The sequence below is a fragment of the Callionymus lyra genome, chromosome 9, assembly GCF_982586985.1.
Source record: "Callionymus lyra chromosome 9, fCalLyr1.hap1.1, whole genome shotgun sequence".
In the NCBI taxonomy this organism is placed as follows: domain Eukaryota; kingdom Metazoa; phylum Chordata; class Actinopteri; order Syngnathiformes; family Callionymidae; genus Callionymus; species Callionymus lyra.
The window spans coordinates 18453798-18471186 of NC_141826.1; the positions used below are offsets into that span (position 1 = coordinate 18453798).

At 40.2% G+C, this 17389-nt stretch overlaps 1 protein-coding gene across 1 annotated transcript in view; it reads right to left on the reverse strand.

The window, feature by feature from the left end:
- Positions 1-17389, reverse strand: part of afg2a (AAA ATPase AFG2A) — an 88617-nt gene that overhangs the window by 62138 nt on the left and 9090 nt on the right. Inside the window, exons 11-12 of the mRNA XM_087799567.1 lie at positions 8939-9093; positions 2365-2574 (exon numbers count right to left, since the gene is read on the reverse strand). Coding sequence (XP_087655693.1) covers positions 2365-2574; positions 8939-9093 — 365 coding nt within the window. The remainder of the gene's footprint in view (positions 1-2364; positions 2575-8938; positions 9094-17389) is intronic.

Here is a 17389-nt window from a genome sequence, read left to right on the forward strand (position 1 = left end):
CTGATTACTGCGTCTGTTCAGATTCACTTTCTGAAGCCGTCAATCAAAGAGGGTTTTTTTTTATGGTAAAAAAATTAACTAAAAACAAGACAATGTCACGTTAAGAATGACCAAAAGACCTTTCGGATATAATCGGTTAAATAAACAGTAAAATTAATAAACAACAAACTAAATTTCACATGATGTTAATCTGAATTCATAGTAATTGTTGTTTAAAAATATTAAAATAACCACAAAAACTCTGAAATAAATTAATAAAAATGTTATTTTAGTTCATTGATTTGTCATTAAGAAACACTATTCATATAGATTTTTAGAATTTTGTATAAAAGCAGTTTAATAAAAGTAAAAATAAAGTAAATAAATAAATAAATACAAAAAAAACATTTTATGAATCTGATGTCATAGAAAATTGTTAGATCATAAAATTTGTAAAAGGTATTTTAAAAAACTTTCTCCAGTTTTTTGTATTTGTTAATGATTATTTTTATTATTTTAGTCGGAAAAAAATCAATAGTTTCTGTCTAAAAACAAAAAATACCTGAAGCTAATAAGAAAAGTAAAAAAAAGACATGATCAGGATGAGAGTCAAAGAAAATGAAACGTAAACATTAAATATAAACTTAATTAAAAAAGAAAAAACAAGAAGAAAGTGAATTAAAAAACAATATATATACATATTAAGGTTTATTATGTTTTGTGTTTAATTTCTTGGGTCTGCCCCAGGACTCCTCCTAAACCGGTAGAAATTCTAAAAAAGACAGCTGAGAGTAGAAAGTCGTGTCTTCTGGCTCAGCTCAGTGGAATGATGGACGACTGTCCACATTATTGATGAGCACAAACAGATGTCAGACATGAACAAGTTGGACCTCGGACTTCAATAACCGGGTCGATCCATCCATCAGCACACCGGAGGGGGGGCGGGGGGGGGGGGGGGGGTGATGAATGAGACGGGACACTCGTGGGGTCGGAGGTCAGATGAGGAAGCTCTTTGCAGAGGAAGTAGGGCAGGAAGACCGCCCCGGGGTCACCGGGAGCACTTCCACTTACTAAAGAGGGACGTTGGGCTGGTGCTGGCGGGTCAGAACCGGGTCACTGATGGACACAATGATACCGAGTTCTTTGACGGTGAAACTTTTGAATATATATATTTCAAAATTTTGATCAGTTTTCCTTTTCAATACTTTACACTTTATAACATTAATCCGTGACATCAGAATATTGAATGATTGAATTTAACATTTCAAATTATTCCATTTTTTTTAATGTTCTTTTTTAAAGCACTGAGCTACTCACGCTAGTATTGTCCGGTGAAACTATGATACAAACTCTTCTATATTAGATTAAAAAGAGAATAAATTAAATTAATACATTTATTAGATAATTTTCTTTAGATTTATTGCAATGAGGAGAGTTTGATATTCTAGAATTAATTTGTAAATAAAATGCATTTTGAAAAAATATACATATATATTTTTAAGCAATTATTCAACAAAGAAAAACACAATTAAAAAGTTTAAACATTTGAAATGCTACTGTTATTAAACCATTCAATGTTCTCATATAAATGTTTTACTTCAATATTTTAGTTTTATCCATTTTCTAAATTTATGTATAATTTTTTTTCTAACTAAATACGTTTCAAGTCATTAAGGTCTATTTTTAATATAACTTTGAATTTACACCTTTTTTTCCAGCTTTCATTCATATTTTGAATATATATAATTAAGTTAATTTATTTGTTGAATGTGTTCATTTAAAAAATATATATTTGTTAAAAGTATGTTATTATTAATCATTTGTTCAGTTTATATTGGTTTTGTTTCATGAATGTATCTTATAAATGAAACCCTTATTTTATTATTTAATTTAAAAAGTATCCGACTTTTCCTTCTATTTCAAACATTTAATTAAACAGTAAATTATTTGCTATTTATAGATATATAGCAATTTTTTTTATCATTTATTTTCGCTTCTTATTTAATGAAAATACAACTAATAACACACAAATAAAACATCTTTAACTGAATTCAAGCACTTTTGAACTTTTGAAGATCTTCTCCTTCTGCTCGCACGCAGACGTGTCCTGGACCCAGAAGAACGTTTCTCATCTGAATCCACTTCAGGTTCGCGGTTCTGAACAGACGCCGACTCGTCAATCACGGGCCGAATGGCACCGGATCAGACGTGTCTGGAGTCTTTGTGTCTGGCCTGATAAAAGTGCGATGTGAAGGAACACCTGCGACGCATCAGCGAGAAGAACCGTCCGTCCACACACACACTCACACAACACACAACACACAACACACAACACACACACACACACACACACACACACACACAAAAACATCCACGCAAACTCACTTTGACGGACAGGAAGTTGAGTCCGCTCTCGTTGGCCAGAGCTTTGGCGATCATGGTCTTGGAGCAGCCCGGCGGGCCGTACAGAAGGACACCTTTGGGCGGCTGGATGCCCATGCGGGTGAAGGCCTCGGGGTGCCTCAGGGGCCACTCCACGGCCTGCTTCAGTTTCAGCTTCACCTCCTCCATCCCGCCCACGTCCGACCATCGAACCTGGACACAAACACATCCATCGTCAGAAGTCGACAGGAAGTGGACGACGACCTCCTCGAAACAGGCTAAAGCTAACCGCTAACATCAAGTCTTCAAGACCTTCAAAGCCTCGCCATGTTGGACGCAGACAAGAAGGTCCAACAAGCGATGAACCGTCGTAATGGGGAGCAGCTGAGATCTGCCCGGAGAGACTGATTGCAGGTGCCGACGTCCGACTTTCTGGCCTCGGAAATAAAAACCCGACGAGAAAACTTCCAGCCGGAGGTCATGCAGGGAGTGGAGACGGGAGTCTTTTTTTGGAAGGAGACGTGAAGGAACTTCGGGGCCAAGGTCTGCGGCGCAGATGAAGAGTCGATGAAGCCGATCAAAAGTGATTTGTTCTGATCGGGTCCAGTCCTCGTGAGTCAGCACTTCTTCAGCTTATTTAGTTTGAAGGAATCATAAGGAGTCGCCAGGTGAAAATCCTAGCGACGACAACCCTGAGGAACCGGACTTTCTTCCTACCAGAGGAGGACAGAGAGGATCCCTTGAACAGCCACTGACCACTGATGTTGATCAGGGTGTTTGGTTCTATAGTTTAAGTAGAAGATAAAGAACAAAACACCATTATGGTAGAACCTCCCAAACACAGACCAGACACGGGTCTAGAATTAGGCAGGTTTATCGGGTCAATCACTTCTGAATCGTCACTGGATGAGTTCACTGAGAGGGTGTGAGACAAGACAGTGTTTTGATTGAGTTAGAAGGCGAGTCTGAAAGTGATTTTATTTCTTGTCGGGCATGGTTTACAAATGTGTATCGGCAAGAATCTGGCAACACAACGTATCACGATACAGGAGCAACGATACGATATATATAGTGATACTGTAGTAACAAGTATATATTTGTAGTATTGTCTAGTACTTGACTCTGGTGTTGTAGAATTGTAGACCACATGACTCTTGACGAAGTCGTAACTGCTTTCATTTCGGGTTTAAAAGCTGCAGGAGTTGATTGTATCCTCTCATCCCCAGTCATCGCCAGGTTTTTGCTGCATTTCATTATTCCTTTCACTTTGGACGACGTATTGAGTGCTGCCGTCTAGTGGCCGGAAGTTAATTGCAACACAGAAATGCAGTGAATATTTGTATATTCATTTTGAACATGATCAAATTATTTTTACACAGTTTTATTGAAAAAAACTGTTATAAAAATTAAAATCTGATTAAAATAAAAAATAAAACAATAAATTCAAAATTTTGAATCATCATACAGTAAATAAATAGTTTCAGTTCAGGAATGATTAAAGCAGCTAAAAACACCAGGGCTGTGTCCCAAATCGGGCATGTGCTTCCCAATTAGCAGTGTGCGAAAATGTAGTCGAAATGAGCACTCAATTGGTACTGTCCCACATACCCCGTAACATTATATTTTCCAAATCCACGAGTACAAGTTACTAAACAAGTTACCAAACAAGTTACTAAACTCTTGAATCTGCAGGCGTGAGTCACTGATTGGTTTTGCACCTCAATCACTGCTAAAATAGGTCAGATTCAAGAGGTTGTGTTCAGTAACTTGTACTCGTACACTTAGAAAGTATAGTCAACGCTTTTTTTTTTCTTTTTTTTTACCAATACAAGTCTTCAATTACACATTCATGCCTTCTGGATTATGTAGTATGAATATTTAGTTATTATTATATTTGTGTAATTATTCAAATATTATTATAATTATTAAAATAGTACGAGTACACATCTCATGTTACGGGTATGTTGGACTTATGCACCCGTTCTGACTTCATAGGCGACGCACCCTGGAGCAGATACAGACCTAAACGTTGAGAAAACACTGACAGTACCACAAAACAACACAACAACAGTAGTAACACAATGAAACACAACTTAATAACCTTTCAAGTGACAGTGATAGTGTTCCATCTTTCGGTTGCAATCAGTGTTAAAAAGTAGTAGAAGAAGAAGCTGTCGAGTCATTTCATGTAAGTGTGTAGCAGCAGTGTTGGTTTGAGACAGTACTATGTGTCGAAAATGTACGCACTGGGCAAGTACGTGCACTGTCTTTAAGTGTACTGTAAAGCAGGGCACTTAGAGAAGTGCACGACTTGGGACACAGCCCTGGACACGTCGACAAGTTACTAATAAAAAGTCCACAAGTGAAAATGTCTTCTTGTATATACGAGTATAGATATTAATATATTATTATTTATTAATATTTATAAAGTTAACTGTTGCTACAACAGTCCAACACCTCGCTCTGCAGACCATTACATTATGACCACGACATGATCTGGAGTCGAAGTGCACTGGTGATCTTATCAAGCTTCTTCCAGTCGTCTCTCACTATCAGTCCATCTCTACATCTCCTCCTTAATTACTGCTGCTCTCCCACTTCCTGCCCCCCCCCCCCCCCCCACAGTGTTAACACATCCCAGGCCACCGGCGCCGTCTCCGGGGAACCGAGCACCTAATGGAAAACTGGCGTCGCGCCACCGACTGTAAATACCCGGAAATTTATGGACGAACTCGGGGAGAGAAGCAACAGCAGCTGAAGCGCGAGTGAAAGAACACGAAGATGAAAGAATCACATCTAGAGATGAAGTTAGAAACGAATCTGCCGTAACATTATGACCACTTGACAAGGGACTAGTTTAACAGGAAAATATTGACTTTATTATAAACATATATGTGTTTACATTGATTATAATCCAACAATAATGAATATAATGAATAATCTATTGATCAATTTCTTTTTTTTTTTAATGTTAACATCTTAAGACGTTTTTATTTGTTCAGGCTTTTCCTTGATTTTCTGGAACTCCTGTTGTGTTATCAGTTTTATCTTGACCTTTAAAGTATATACTTTATTGAATATTGTTTTGATTGTTCAAGCGCTTTGTGACCCTGGTCTGGAAAAGCGCTATACAAATAAAAATGACTTACTTACTTGCTTACTTACCATAGATACAATAATAAATAAACCTATTTTTCTTTGAATATTAATAAAAGTTTACAATAAAATGTTGATATTATTGTGGAGTGACAATAAAAAATGTTTTTTATTAAATTTCAAGATTATTCAAAAATAACAAATAAATATTTTCTAGCCATTTTAAAATCTACATCATTTAATTAAAGACAAAAACGTTATTTATTATACATTAAAAAAATATTAAATAAATAATAAAGGGATGAGATTTTAATAAAAATGTAACGCAATTTTAATATTTATGAAAAACGAATAATGTTAACATGAGACGTTAAATATCAAATAAAGAAGAAGAAAAGAAAGATCCAACAAAGCCTGGAGGGAAAAGTCGCGTGGTTTAGATAAATATTCTCCAATAAACAAAAGTGAGGTTTTGAAGTGATGAAAGAAAACTTGTTCAGTCGTTTCTCCCTCGTCGCTCTCTCTCTCTCTCCTCTTCCTTTTTGTCTGAAAGCCAGTTATTATCTTTTATTGTTGTTTTCTGGGGTTTACGAGGGGCCTCTGAGGGGGGGGGGGGGGTGCTTTGATGGGGGACGAGAGAGGGGGGGGGCAGGAAATGAAGAGCACAATGTTGATGTCATGGTTCTGTCCACTTTTGTCTCGGATCCTCCACTCATTTGTCTCCGTTCTTTGCATGTTTGTCGTTTGCAGGCGACACGATTGTTTGTTTCTGATTCTCAAAAAAAAAGCTTTACAACTCATGACGCCTCCTAGTGGTGGTCCGGGGAAAAAAGAGAATTCAATCTTAACTAGTGTTAAAAGATTTAGTTTCAGCATTTGGTCTGGATTATAAGAATCAGAAAAGCAAACAAATCAATAAAAAACAGACTTTTATAAAAGAGGAAACACAATAATTGGAAATATATACAGTATACTGTATATAATATATTAATATGTTTATATAACTAAATAATCCAATATATAATCATTAAAGAAAACAAATTTAAGAGAAGATCTGAAAAAAGTTGAATAAAAATTAAAATCTTAAAAGGAATTAACGCAGGTTCAAAATTCAAATTAATTTTTTGGTTCACTCCTCTAAACAGAGCTGTGTCGCTCTAAAACTTGACCAGGTTTGACCGTCTCAGCAGTAGAAAGAAAGTTGAAAAAGGAAATTAAAATTAAATAGGATTTATATACTGGAAAAAAGAATAAGCTGAAATATTATATAAAAGTTAAACAAAATATTACCTTAAATATGAATTAAGTTACCAAATGTTCCTAAATTAATTTAAAGAATTCAATAAAAAGCTTAAAATAGAATTAATGCATTTACCGAAATGTAAAACCCCCAAATCTTGGGGGTTTTCACTGATTGATACGGAGCAGAGTCACTCTTAAAGTTGACCGGGTTTGACCTTTTACAACTGTAAAGAAAAGTTGAACAAAGAAATTAAATTTTAATTAAACATGAAAAAACATCACTAATAATAGGCTAAAACGTAATCTACCCAATCAGAGCAAATAAACAACTTAAAACATTTGAAAATAGTCAAATTAAAAGAATCTCAACACCCCTGAAATCTTTAGTCATATTTCGTCACTGCTTGAAACAGGTTTAACCTCCTTAACGTTGCCAGAGCCTCGGACACGGCCGAGTGAAAACCGATAAAAGATGAAAGGGTCGGACGAATGAAAGAGAAGAAGTGACGAGAGCTCGTTCGCAGGGGAAGAGTTGAGAGTGGAAGAAAAGATCAGCGCTCGTGTTTTCGTCCGGCTCCGCTGATATGAACGGGATTAGAACCAAATGTCGGCGCTCATGTGGATGTAATCAGGGCCGGAGCTCTGCGGCCGCCGAGCCCAGGAAGGAAGGAAAAAAAAAAAAGTTTTCTTCCAGGAACTCGCCACAAGGAGTGAAGGTTTCTGAGCGCGCTCAGTGGAGGCTGAGGAGGAGGAGGAGGAGGAGGAGGAGAGGAGGAGGGGATTCTTCTTCTCTTTCTGGCAGCAGCAACAACGTTCTGCTTTCAATTACCGGCGGAGGATGATGTTAGTCGTCTTCCTGTCCGTTATGTCTTACACATGCAGAGTCCAAAACATCCTGCAGCGCTGAGACCCCCCCCCCCCCCATCTAACCCCCCCGGCCCTGTTGATCTACGTTTTATTGAGCGGCGAAGAGGCCGCGGGGTTAACGCCGGTCTTCCTGTGGTTGACCTCGACGTCAAGAGGAGACGAACGTCTGTCGATACACGGTAGAAGAGCTGAGCCAGAGGGCCGAGCTCCAGATCCTTACGCAACAATGGTCTTTAAAGACAAATTAATTACAGAAACATTAGCTAAATATCTTCGTAAGGATATCAAACGGTCAAAATTGAATCATCGCACCGACTGTTCTTGCACTATTTTGTATGCTTTTCGGTAAATTGTTCCATTTTGATTTATTTAAAAAAATTAAATTCCTTCTTCTGTGAGCATAAAAATAGCAAATTCCTAAAATAATCCATGTATATTGTAAATATATTATAGTTACAGATTTTTATTTGTATTTATCATTTTTAATGCTAATTAAATGCTCTTTTTATAATATTTTTTAAGTGGAAATAATGTAAATATGATAAAGAAATAAGAATTCTAAAGAACTATCTATTAAATATTATTAGAAATTATTGATAGTCATTATCCAATCAAAAAGATTTTTTAAAAATGAAACAAATAATGGAAATAAATAGAAAACAAAGCTTAAATATGAAATAACAAAATTAATCCTTAGCAAAAATGGAGGAAAATACACAAATATAGATTAAAGAATGATAAATCAAAGAATGACGAATGTTATTTGAGGATAAAAAATAAATAAATATATATACATATTTATACAGTATATATATAATTTTAATCTGATGGAACAACTACATTTAAGAAAACATTGTTGCATATTTACTTTAAACAAATATTTCTATATACAATAAAAACGTAATTATGTAATTTTCTGCATCAAAAAATGTTTAAATTTTAAAGAAAAATGAATAGTTTTCTAAAGAAAAAACGTTTGACTGAATAAAACATGCAGAAGAAAATCTCTTAATAAAAGGTCTGAGTCTGAGGTTCATGTCTATAAAAGGAGGACCAGATGAGCTCCACTCGTCTGGCCTGAACTCATGTTTGTTTTATGCTCCTGACGAAGATGATGTAAACCAGTCGACATCCCGTCCGCTGCCAGAACCGAGCGGAGACGAGGCTCGCGCTGATTACGACGTCCGGATCCATTACCGATCATGTCGTTTAATAAGCGCTCGTAAAAGAGGCCGGCGCGTGGAGCGCCGTCTCAGGAAGTCTCTGTTGATCTTCCCTCGGCGTCTCTCGTCAACTCAGAGTTTCCACCGCTGAGTTTACGACCTCGGCGGAGACGCTTTTAGGTCTTCCAGATGAAGAGAGAGGTTTTTACCTTGGGCACGTCGATCGCCACCTCCCTCATGGCGCTGGGCTTCACCGCCGTCATGGCCCACTGCAGGTCGGCCAGAGTGACCGACACCTGTCCTCTCAGCTGCAGGTCGGAAGGCTGGCGAGTCGATCCCAGAGCTCGCTTCAGCGCGTGCAGAGCTGCCGGGGAGGAGATCCGTGTTAGCAACAAACGTCAACATCTGCTTGTACGTCCATAAAATACTTGAGCTAACAATGCTAACTGGTGAAGAGCACTACTACTACAGGTGTGTATTAGCACGAACCTGTCGATACGATACGTATCACGATACAGGGACAACGATACAATACATTGAAATAAATTGTGATAATGTAGTTACCCAAACATGCGAATCAACTCTTAAACCAACTCTTATCTCAGGGTCAAGGTGACCCGAAGGCCCAAAAACAAATGTGTTTGCAGTATCCCTTGTGTTGTCTCAGGGTTAAGGTGAACGACCTCCACCACTGCATATGTATTCATGGATTCCAATACAAAATGACCACAAACACATTCGTTTTGGGGCCTTCGGGTCTCCTTGATCCAGAGATAAAACAAGGGATACCACAAACATATTTGTTTTAAAGCCTTCGAGTCACCTTGATCCCGAGATAACACAAGGGATACCACAAACAAGTTTGTTTTTTGGCCTTCAGGTGACCTTGACCCAGAGATAAAACAAGGGATACCACAAACAAGTTTGTTTTCCGGCCTTCGAGTCTCCTTGACCCCGAGATAAAACAAGGGATACCACAAACAAGTTTGTTTTCGGGCCTTGGGGTCAAGGTGACCCAGAGATAAAACAAGGGATACCACAAAAAAGTTTGTTTTCGAGCCTTCGGGTCAACTTGAACCTGAGATAACACAAGGGATACCACAAACACATTTTTTTTTCCGAGCTTTTGGGTCACCTTGACCCCGATATAACACAAAAGGATACCACAAATACATTTGTTTTAAAGCATTCGGGGCACCTTGACCCAGAGATAAAATGAGGGATACCACAAACACGTTTGTATTAAAGCCTTCGGGTCACCTTGATCCCGAGATAACACAAGAGATAATAACTAGTCTTACAAAATGACTTTCAGACTCAATTTTGAACGCTACTTCTCACTCCCTCTCAGTGAACTCAGCGTATGTTTCTTGGATCATTGCATTACATTTTCAGAACGATCTGATCTTCCTGTTCATGGAATATCTTTACTTACTTAAAACTAACTCTTGACTCTGGAGTAAGAGTGAAGTTGAATTCAATGTTTATTTGGTATGTATCAGAAGAAGGTTCCTCGTGAGGAACCAGGAAGTGCTTGAAACATCAGTGTCAAGGTCAAACGTCCTCCAGAAGGACAAACAAACCAGACCAGGAATGATAATGTCTCTCCGCTGTTTTTCTTGACTAAATAAAGATGTGAAATGTGTTTTGCTTAGAATCCAACGCTGGTGTTTTTCCTGAGCCTCGCACAAACAAATCGAGCCCGAACACGCCTCGCAGGTTCTTTCACGAACAGAACCGACCCGACTGAACACTAATGCCTCTTTTCACAGCTAAAATAATTAGGCCTGCATTACCGGTGCGAGGAGCGACGAGGCCGAGGGCGAGGGAAGCGTCATTGAGGCGCTTAAGAGCCTGAAAGCCCTCGACTCTCCCGACCGCGGCGAGCAGACAAAAAGACGAGCGAACGCTCTCACGGACGTGACGGAATCAAAAACCTCCCTTTTGTTTGTGCGGAGAAAAGATGGATGGATGGAGATTTGGGTGAACGAAGAAAAGCTCCGGCGGTGGAGAAAAAGTCGGCGCTGACGGAGCCGGTGAAGGATGTTTGTGTTGACACGCATGTTTGTGCTCCGGCTGGAGAACACAAAAGAGAAAATCTGTCGCACAAGTCACGCACACACACACACACACACACGAGCACACACACACACACCAGAGAAAGTGTTGTCCTTGATTAATGGCTGAAGGACACGCGATCATGTGACCCCGAGTTTGTCGAGGCCTGAAAAAAAAAAACTCCATTTTTGGTGGTTTTGAGTCGAGGACGAGGTGAAGGTTGAGGATGACTGAGGTCAGGTAGAGAAGAGTTCAGGGTTGAAGGTTCACAGAAATATTAATGGAAAAAGATCAAAAGATGTGATGAAAATGTGGCTAAAAGTATTTTTTCTTCCAAATAAATGCTGTTTTTCCTTAATGTAGAAATTCTTTGCATCTTTTTTTGTGCTTATTTTTGCATATTCTGTCATAATTTAAACATTTGTCTGTATAACCACCTGATTATATATGGTATATGTTTTTGATTAGGTCATTAAAGATGTATTTTTTTTCTATTTTATGATTAAAAAATACATTTATATTATTTGTATTATTTAATCGAGAAATATTTCAAGGTCGATTTATTCAAGTGTTTTTTTTAAATTGCAGAAATTATTTTTATTAACTTTTTTTTAAATAATATCTGAATAATTCTTTGACAAATACATTACATTATTTTATTTTTATTCCCAAACAAAGTAATTCTGGATGTTATAATAACAATATATTTTTCCAAAAAAATAGTTTGAAGTATTTTTGAAAATAGGCAAAATAAATATATTGTAGATTTGAATATTTGACGTATTCTTTACATTTTTATTGCACAAACTCTTATTTTAATACAATTACATTTTAATTTAAAATTTGTTGCGAAAATGTAAAATAAAACAAATATAAAGCCATTATAATAATTATTATATTTATTTATTTAAAAAAAACATCTTGTTGTCTCAGGGTCAACGTAGACGACCTCCGGGTCACCTTGACCCAGATATAACACGAGGGTTAAGGCAGTCTTTGTATGTTAGTCTATTATAACTACAGTTTAACAAGGTTTAATACAACAGTATATACGTGCATCTATGCAATATATAGTGATACTATAGTAACAACGATATATTTGTAGTATTGTCGAGTACTTGACTCTGGTGTTGCAGTATTTACAGACCACATGACTCTTGACGAAGTCGTAACTGCTTTCATTTGTTTTGAAACCAAAATATGTTCAAACATCAGCTTTAAAAGCTGCTGGTGGCGAATGTATCCTCTTGTCCTCAGTCATCACCGGGATCTCGCAGGATTTCAATACATTTGGCGCAGAGGACGAAATGACTGCTGCCATCTAACTACAGTTCAAAAAGGTTTAATACAATCATTTGTTGAACGTCGGGCGAGACGGTCGACCGTCTCTCGCGACCCTCGACCCCTCACACGTCTCGTGGTTGTTGGCTCGCCGCTGCGAACGGATTAACGAGGCTCACGAACATCTGCACAGATGCGGTGCCAAGTACACAGGAAGTCTCATTACTTCTGCCGCCTGTAATTTCCTGCGTTTCAGCGTCAAAGCGCGAGCAGGTGGACGTGTTTACGAAACCGCCGCGCAGACCAGAACGTGCGAGGAAGGGATAAAAAAAAAAAAGTGTGGGGGGGGGGGGGGGGGCGACAGCAGATGTGATGTGCGCAGGTGGGAGGACGGTCGGGGGTGATGAACGGGTAACGACTGGTAAGTCTAGGGGGGGTGGGGGGGGTGACCGTGTTGACCAGGTCGAGGGTCGAGAGACGACCGAAAACATCCTGTTTATCGCTCGACGAATCCACCTGAGGGGGCGTCGAAAACCCACAACTTTTTTCTTTTTTTTCGCTGGGGTCAATGTGTTCTCCAGCGCTCCGGACCCTCGGAGGGACCAGACGTACCATCAGTCAAACCCGGGCTGACACTTGAGCTCTTCATCTGCAGCTGCTGAGACTGCACAAAAACATCTGGACCCCGGTCGAGGCGACCCAGGACAGGATGTGGCAGGAAGTTCGGGGTGAGCGGAGGAGATGTGGAGACCGGCCACAAGACCAGATGCAAGAAGGGAAAAAAAAAAAAAAAAACTCATCCGCTCCCGGGCCCTTGCGAAAGAAAAGGTGGAGGCCCCCCGGTCCACGAGGACGAGGTTCGGGGATTAGACGAGACTTGATCTCTTGATCTCTGACAAACATGTGGAACTCTCGCATCTGGATCCACTTTCCAGGGCGTCCGACATCAACAACGCTTCGTAAACAGATATTTCTGTGACAAAGTGGATTCTCCTCTAAAGGTTCAGACTCCTCCCGAAGCCCACCAATCATCTGAAAACCCCTGGATCCAGATCTCAGACCCGCCTAAGGTCATGAACCCTGCAGATCTTTTTACCCACCGACAGAACTCATGGCGACGTATTTAACAAACCGATCTAGTCTCTCCTTAAATATGATAAAAGTGAACCCGCCGGGCACAGAGAAGAGTCGTTACGAGACCCCTGGACTCTAGTCGGGCTTCAGGAGGGTCACTGAGGGGACCTCGGGTCCCTTAAGCGGAAACCTGCTTCAACAATGCGACTCTGAAAAATTCAGCTTCAGGGATTCTCTCTCTCTCTCCGAGCGCTCTTGGCTCGATCCAGCAGAGATTTGCTTTAGTTATGAAAACATCCGACGGGAAGAGAAGAGGAGGAGGAGGAGGAGGAGGAGAGGAGGAGGGGAGCGGCAACACAACACTCGCTAATCTGAACCTTATGTGCTCCTCATTTCCAGAATGCCTCAAATTTGCAAGAGATCTAGTGGGAGCGAGAGGCCGGCGAGAGGTGGAAGAATGCAGCTTTAGAAAAACATGTTGCAAACTGAGAGACTCGAGCACTGACTCGAGTTCTGGTTTGGCTCGACGAGGACGAAACACAGGTTGACAAAAAAAGTCTTGATTGGAAGACTCGGGGGGGAAAACCGCCCGGAGGACTCGAAACAAACGAACGAACAAAATTAATCTGATAATCGTCTTTAAAGCTCAGAACTTCTCTCGTTTCGAATGTGAAAGTCTTCCTCTCCAAGATGCAGCGAGTCTCTAATCGTGACCATAAGTTGTTACTTTATAAAGTTTGTCTGAAATCTGGGCGAACGAGAGGTTACGAGAGCGGACTCCTCTAGCTAACTGTATTCATGCCCTGCTTTGTTTATACAACAAGTCCCTTTGAGGTGCAGACTTCCGGGATTGATGACGCGCAGTGAAAAATCTTAAGAAACGACAGTATATACGTGCATCTATGCAATATATAGTGATACTGTAGTAACAAGTATATATGTGTAGTATTGCCAAGTACTTGACTCTGGTGTTGCAGAAACTACAGACCCCATAACTTGATTAAGTCGTAACTGCTTTCATTTGTTTTGAAACCAAAATATGTCAAAACATCAGCTTTAAAAGCTGCTGGAGTCGAATGTTTCCTCTTGTCCTCAGTCGTCACCGGGATCTCGCAGGATTTCAATACATTTGGCCTGGAGGACGAAATGACTGCTGCCATCTAGCAGCCGAAAACAACGACACAAAATGAACAAATGCCGTTGCATGTTCATAATAATTTAAAAATATATATTATAATAGTGTATCCTCTCGTCCTTAGTAATTGCCAAGTTCCTGGGGGGGGGGTTTAATTGTTCCTTTAGCTGCGGAGGACGTAATGACTGCTGCCATCTAGCAGCCAGAACAACACAAAATGAACAAATGACTTTATAATAATAATTGTAATAATGTTTCCCCTCGTCCTCAGTCATTGCCATGATCTCGGGGATTTAGCTGTTCCTTTAGCTTCAGGGGGAAGTAATGACTGTTGCCATTTTGTGGCCGGATGTCCAATTGCAACACAAAAATGAACTAATTCCGTGAATATTTGTATGTAAAAACTTTACTGAAAAATAAATCCTAAAAGAACTCTTAATAAAAACAATATACGTTTTGAAAAAAAAAATGTAAACAATGTTGTTGGATATAGTTTTAAAAAAATGTTTGCCATTTAATATTGATTAAGTATTGTGTATCAATTTTTTGTTAAAAGACTGACAAAATACGTTTATGCGCCTCCTCCTGGAGGTCCAGCATGGAGGTCCAGCATGGAGGTCCAACATGGAGGTCCAACATGGAGGTCCAACATGGAGGTCCAACATGGAGGTCCAACATGGAGGTCCTCACAGGGTCACAGGGTTCGTGCGGATCCTACCCCGCGAGTCCCGTACAAGGCCGTGACAGTGTCGAGAGCAAATAAAACTCACAACACAAAAACACACACACCCCGATGAAAAACACACACTCGCAGGTTTCTTGCAAAGTCTGTAAAAGGACTCGAGTCCGACGATGACTTTATAAGGAAGCGTCTCCGGCGTGTTGGGACAGCGAGTCCTCGACGGCACGTCAAACAAACAACACTCATATTTGGGGGGATTTTTTTTTTTTCCACTTCCTGCAGCTGCCGGGAAAGAAAGATGGTCCGGCTTTTTTGGGGCGGATTTGAAGCGAGCGTTCTGTAAATCTTTTAAGAGGCGACGTCCGACAAAAAAAAAAAAAAACCCTGACGAACAGCAGGTCGTGTTTGTTATGGCGACTAATCGATGGGAGCCGCGGCCCTTTGTTCCAGCGGGGCCCTCACCCTCCCGGGGGCCGGATGTGTCGCGAGGCAAACAAACACTGCACTTGTTTAGACGGAGGAAGTGAGTCAGTGCAGGCGGCAGGAGACGAGGGACGACAGCAGGATGACAGAGCGGCGAAGCCGACGTCACGAGAGAGACGCTCGAAAACAAAAGATGGGGGTTGAAAAAAACCCCAAAACAACCGACGACCTGTCAGTCATGTTGAAGAAGGAGCTGAGCCAGAAGACAAAACTCTCCACTGAAGCTTTTCATTAACAAAAATGAAGAAAATAAAGAAGTTAAATCTACGTCGTTCTGTTCTAGTCAACACTCTCTGTGTAAGAAAATAAAAAAAATACACCTAAATATTGTGATTTTATTTCCCCACGATACCCATATTCAACAGCATTATATACTTTTTTTTTTAATTCAAAACATAGGTTTTAATTAATTGTTTTTTTAGGATTTATATTTCAATTTCAATTTTTTTCCAATTAACATGCAAATATTCACAGCATTAGTTCATTTTGTGTCGCAATTGAACTTCTGGACACTAGATGGCGGCAGTAATTACGTTCCCCGCAGCTAAAGGAACAATTAAATCACTGCAATGACTCAGGACGAGAGGATACATTTTTACAATTATTATTATTATTATTAAGGCATTTGTTCATTTTGTCTTGTTGCTCGGCCGCTAGATGGCAGTAGTCATTAGGTCCTCCGCGCCAAAGGAATTTAAATAATGTGAGATCCCGGTGATGACTGAGGACAAGAGGATACAGTGGACTCTGATGTTTGGACATATTTTGATGTTAAAGCAGTTAAAACTTGGTCAACAGTCATGTGGTCTGTAAATTCTGCAACACCAGAGTCAAGTACTCGACAATACTACACATATATCATATTGTTGCCCCTGTATCGTGATAAGTATCGTATCACCCTTCACCAGAGGTCGCCATTTAGATTGTTATGCCCTCCTGTTTTTCTTCAGAAACATCAACACGACTCAGAGTACAGAAGTGTAGGCTAGCTAATAGTTGTATTGATAGCATCAACTTTGTAAAGCTTATTCCTATATGGAGATCGAGGGGGGGAGGGGTAAACCATTTTTTGGGGGCGGGAAGCAGGGGACACCCTGGACAGAACGCCAGTATACCGCAGAACAGACCAAAACATACAAACATTCACACACACTCATGTTCCCAATCGTCCTCTGTAAGTTTTTAGACTGTGGGACGAGATGTTTCAATGTTATTCAGATCTTGAAGGACAAATGAAGGTCAAAGCAAACGTTTATGAACTTTCTCACTCTATAAACCTCCCAAAAGACTCACATCAACTAAAAATCTCAACTGAAATGAAAAAAACTTTTCTGGAATCAATTAAAAACGTTCGGCCTGGCTATGTTGAGGTTTCTGCCTCAGAGTTCCCGTTAACAAAAGCCTCCCGGTGATGGTTTTTGATCTGAAACAACTCATCATTTAAACTTCAAGGCCACGGCGCGACACTTAAAACCCTCCCGTGACGTTCCACCGATTCCTCCCTCCGGCTTCTACAAATCCTCCCTTTCATTCGCGGGACGATGCGGAGATAATGAGCGCCTCGGCTAATAACGGGGGGCTCGCAGCCGTTAAACCGGTGATTAGACGACACATCTGTCGGCGAGACTTTACGGGACGACCATGATGTCAACATTTTTCTTTTTTTTTCCACACAAACAACAACCCACGAGCTGGACCCTCCAATCGCCCCGAGTGGTATTGTGTCCCGACAGGAAGTCGCCCCCAGAATAGCAGCGAGAGCAGCTGTGGAGCGTGCGGACGCCGCCGTGACCATCGTCTTGGGCAGGAAACGCCGGGTCGGCGCCGGACCCTCATTGTTACCTGGACCGAGGAAACAACTGGACGCGTGTTCGTGCCACGCCGGGCCTCAGATGAAAGGAAACAACAGCCTCGTGGAGAAGAGGGTTCAGACGAGGTCTCCAGAAG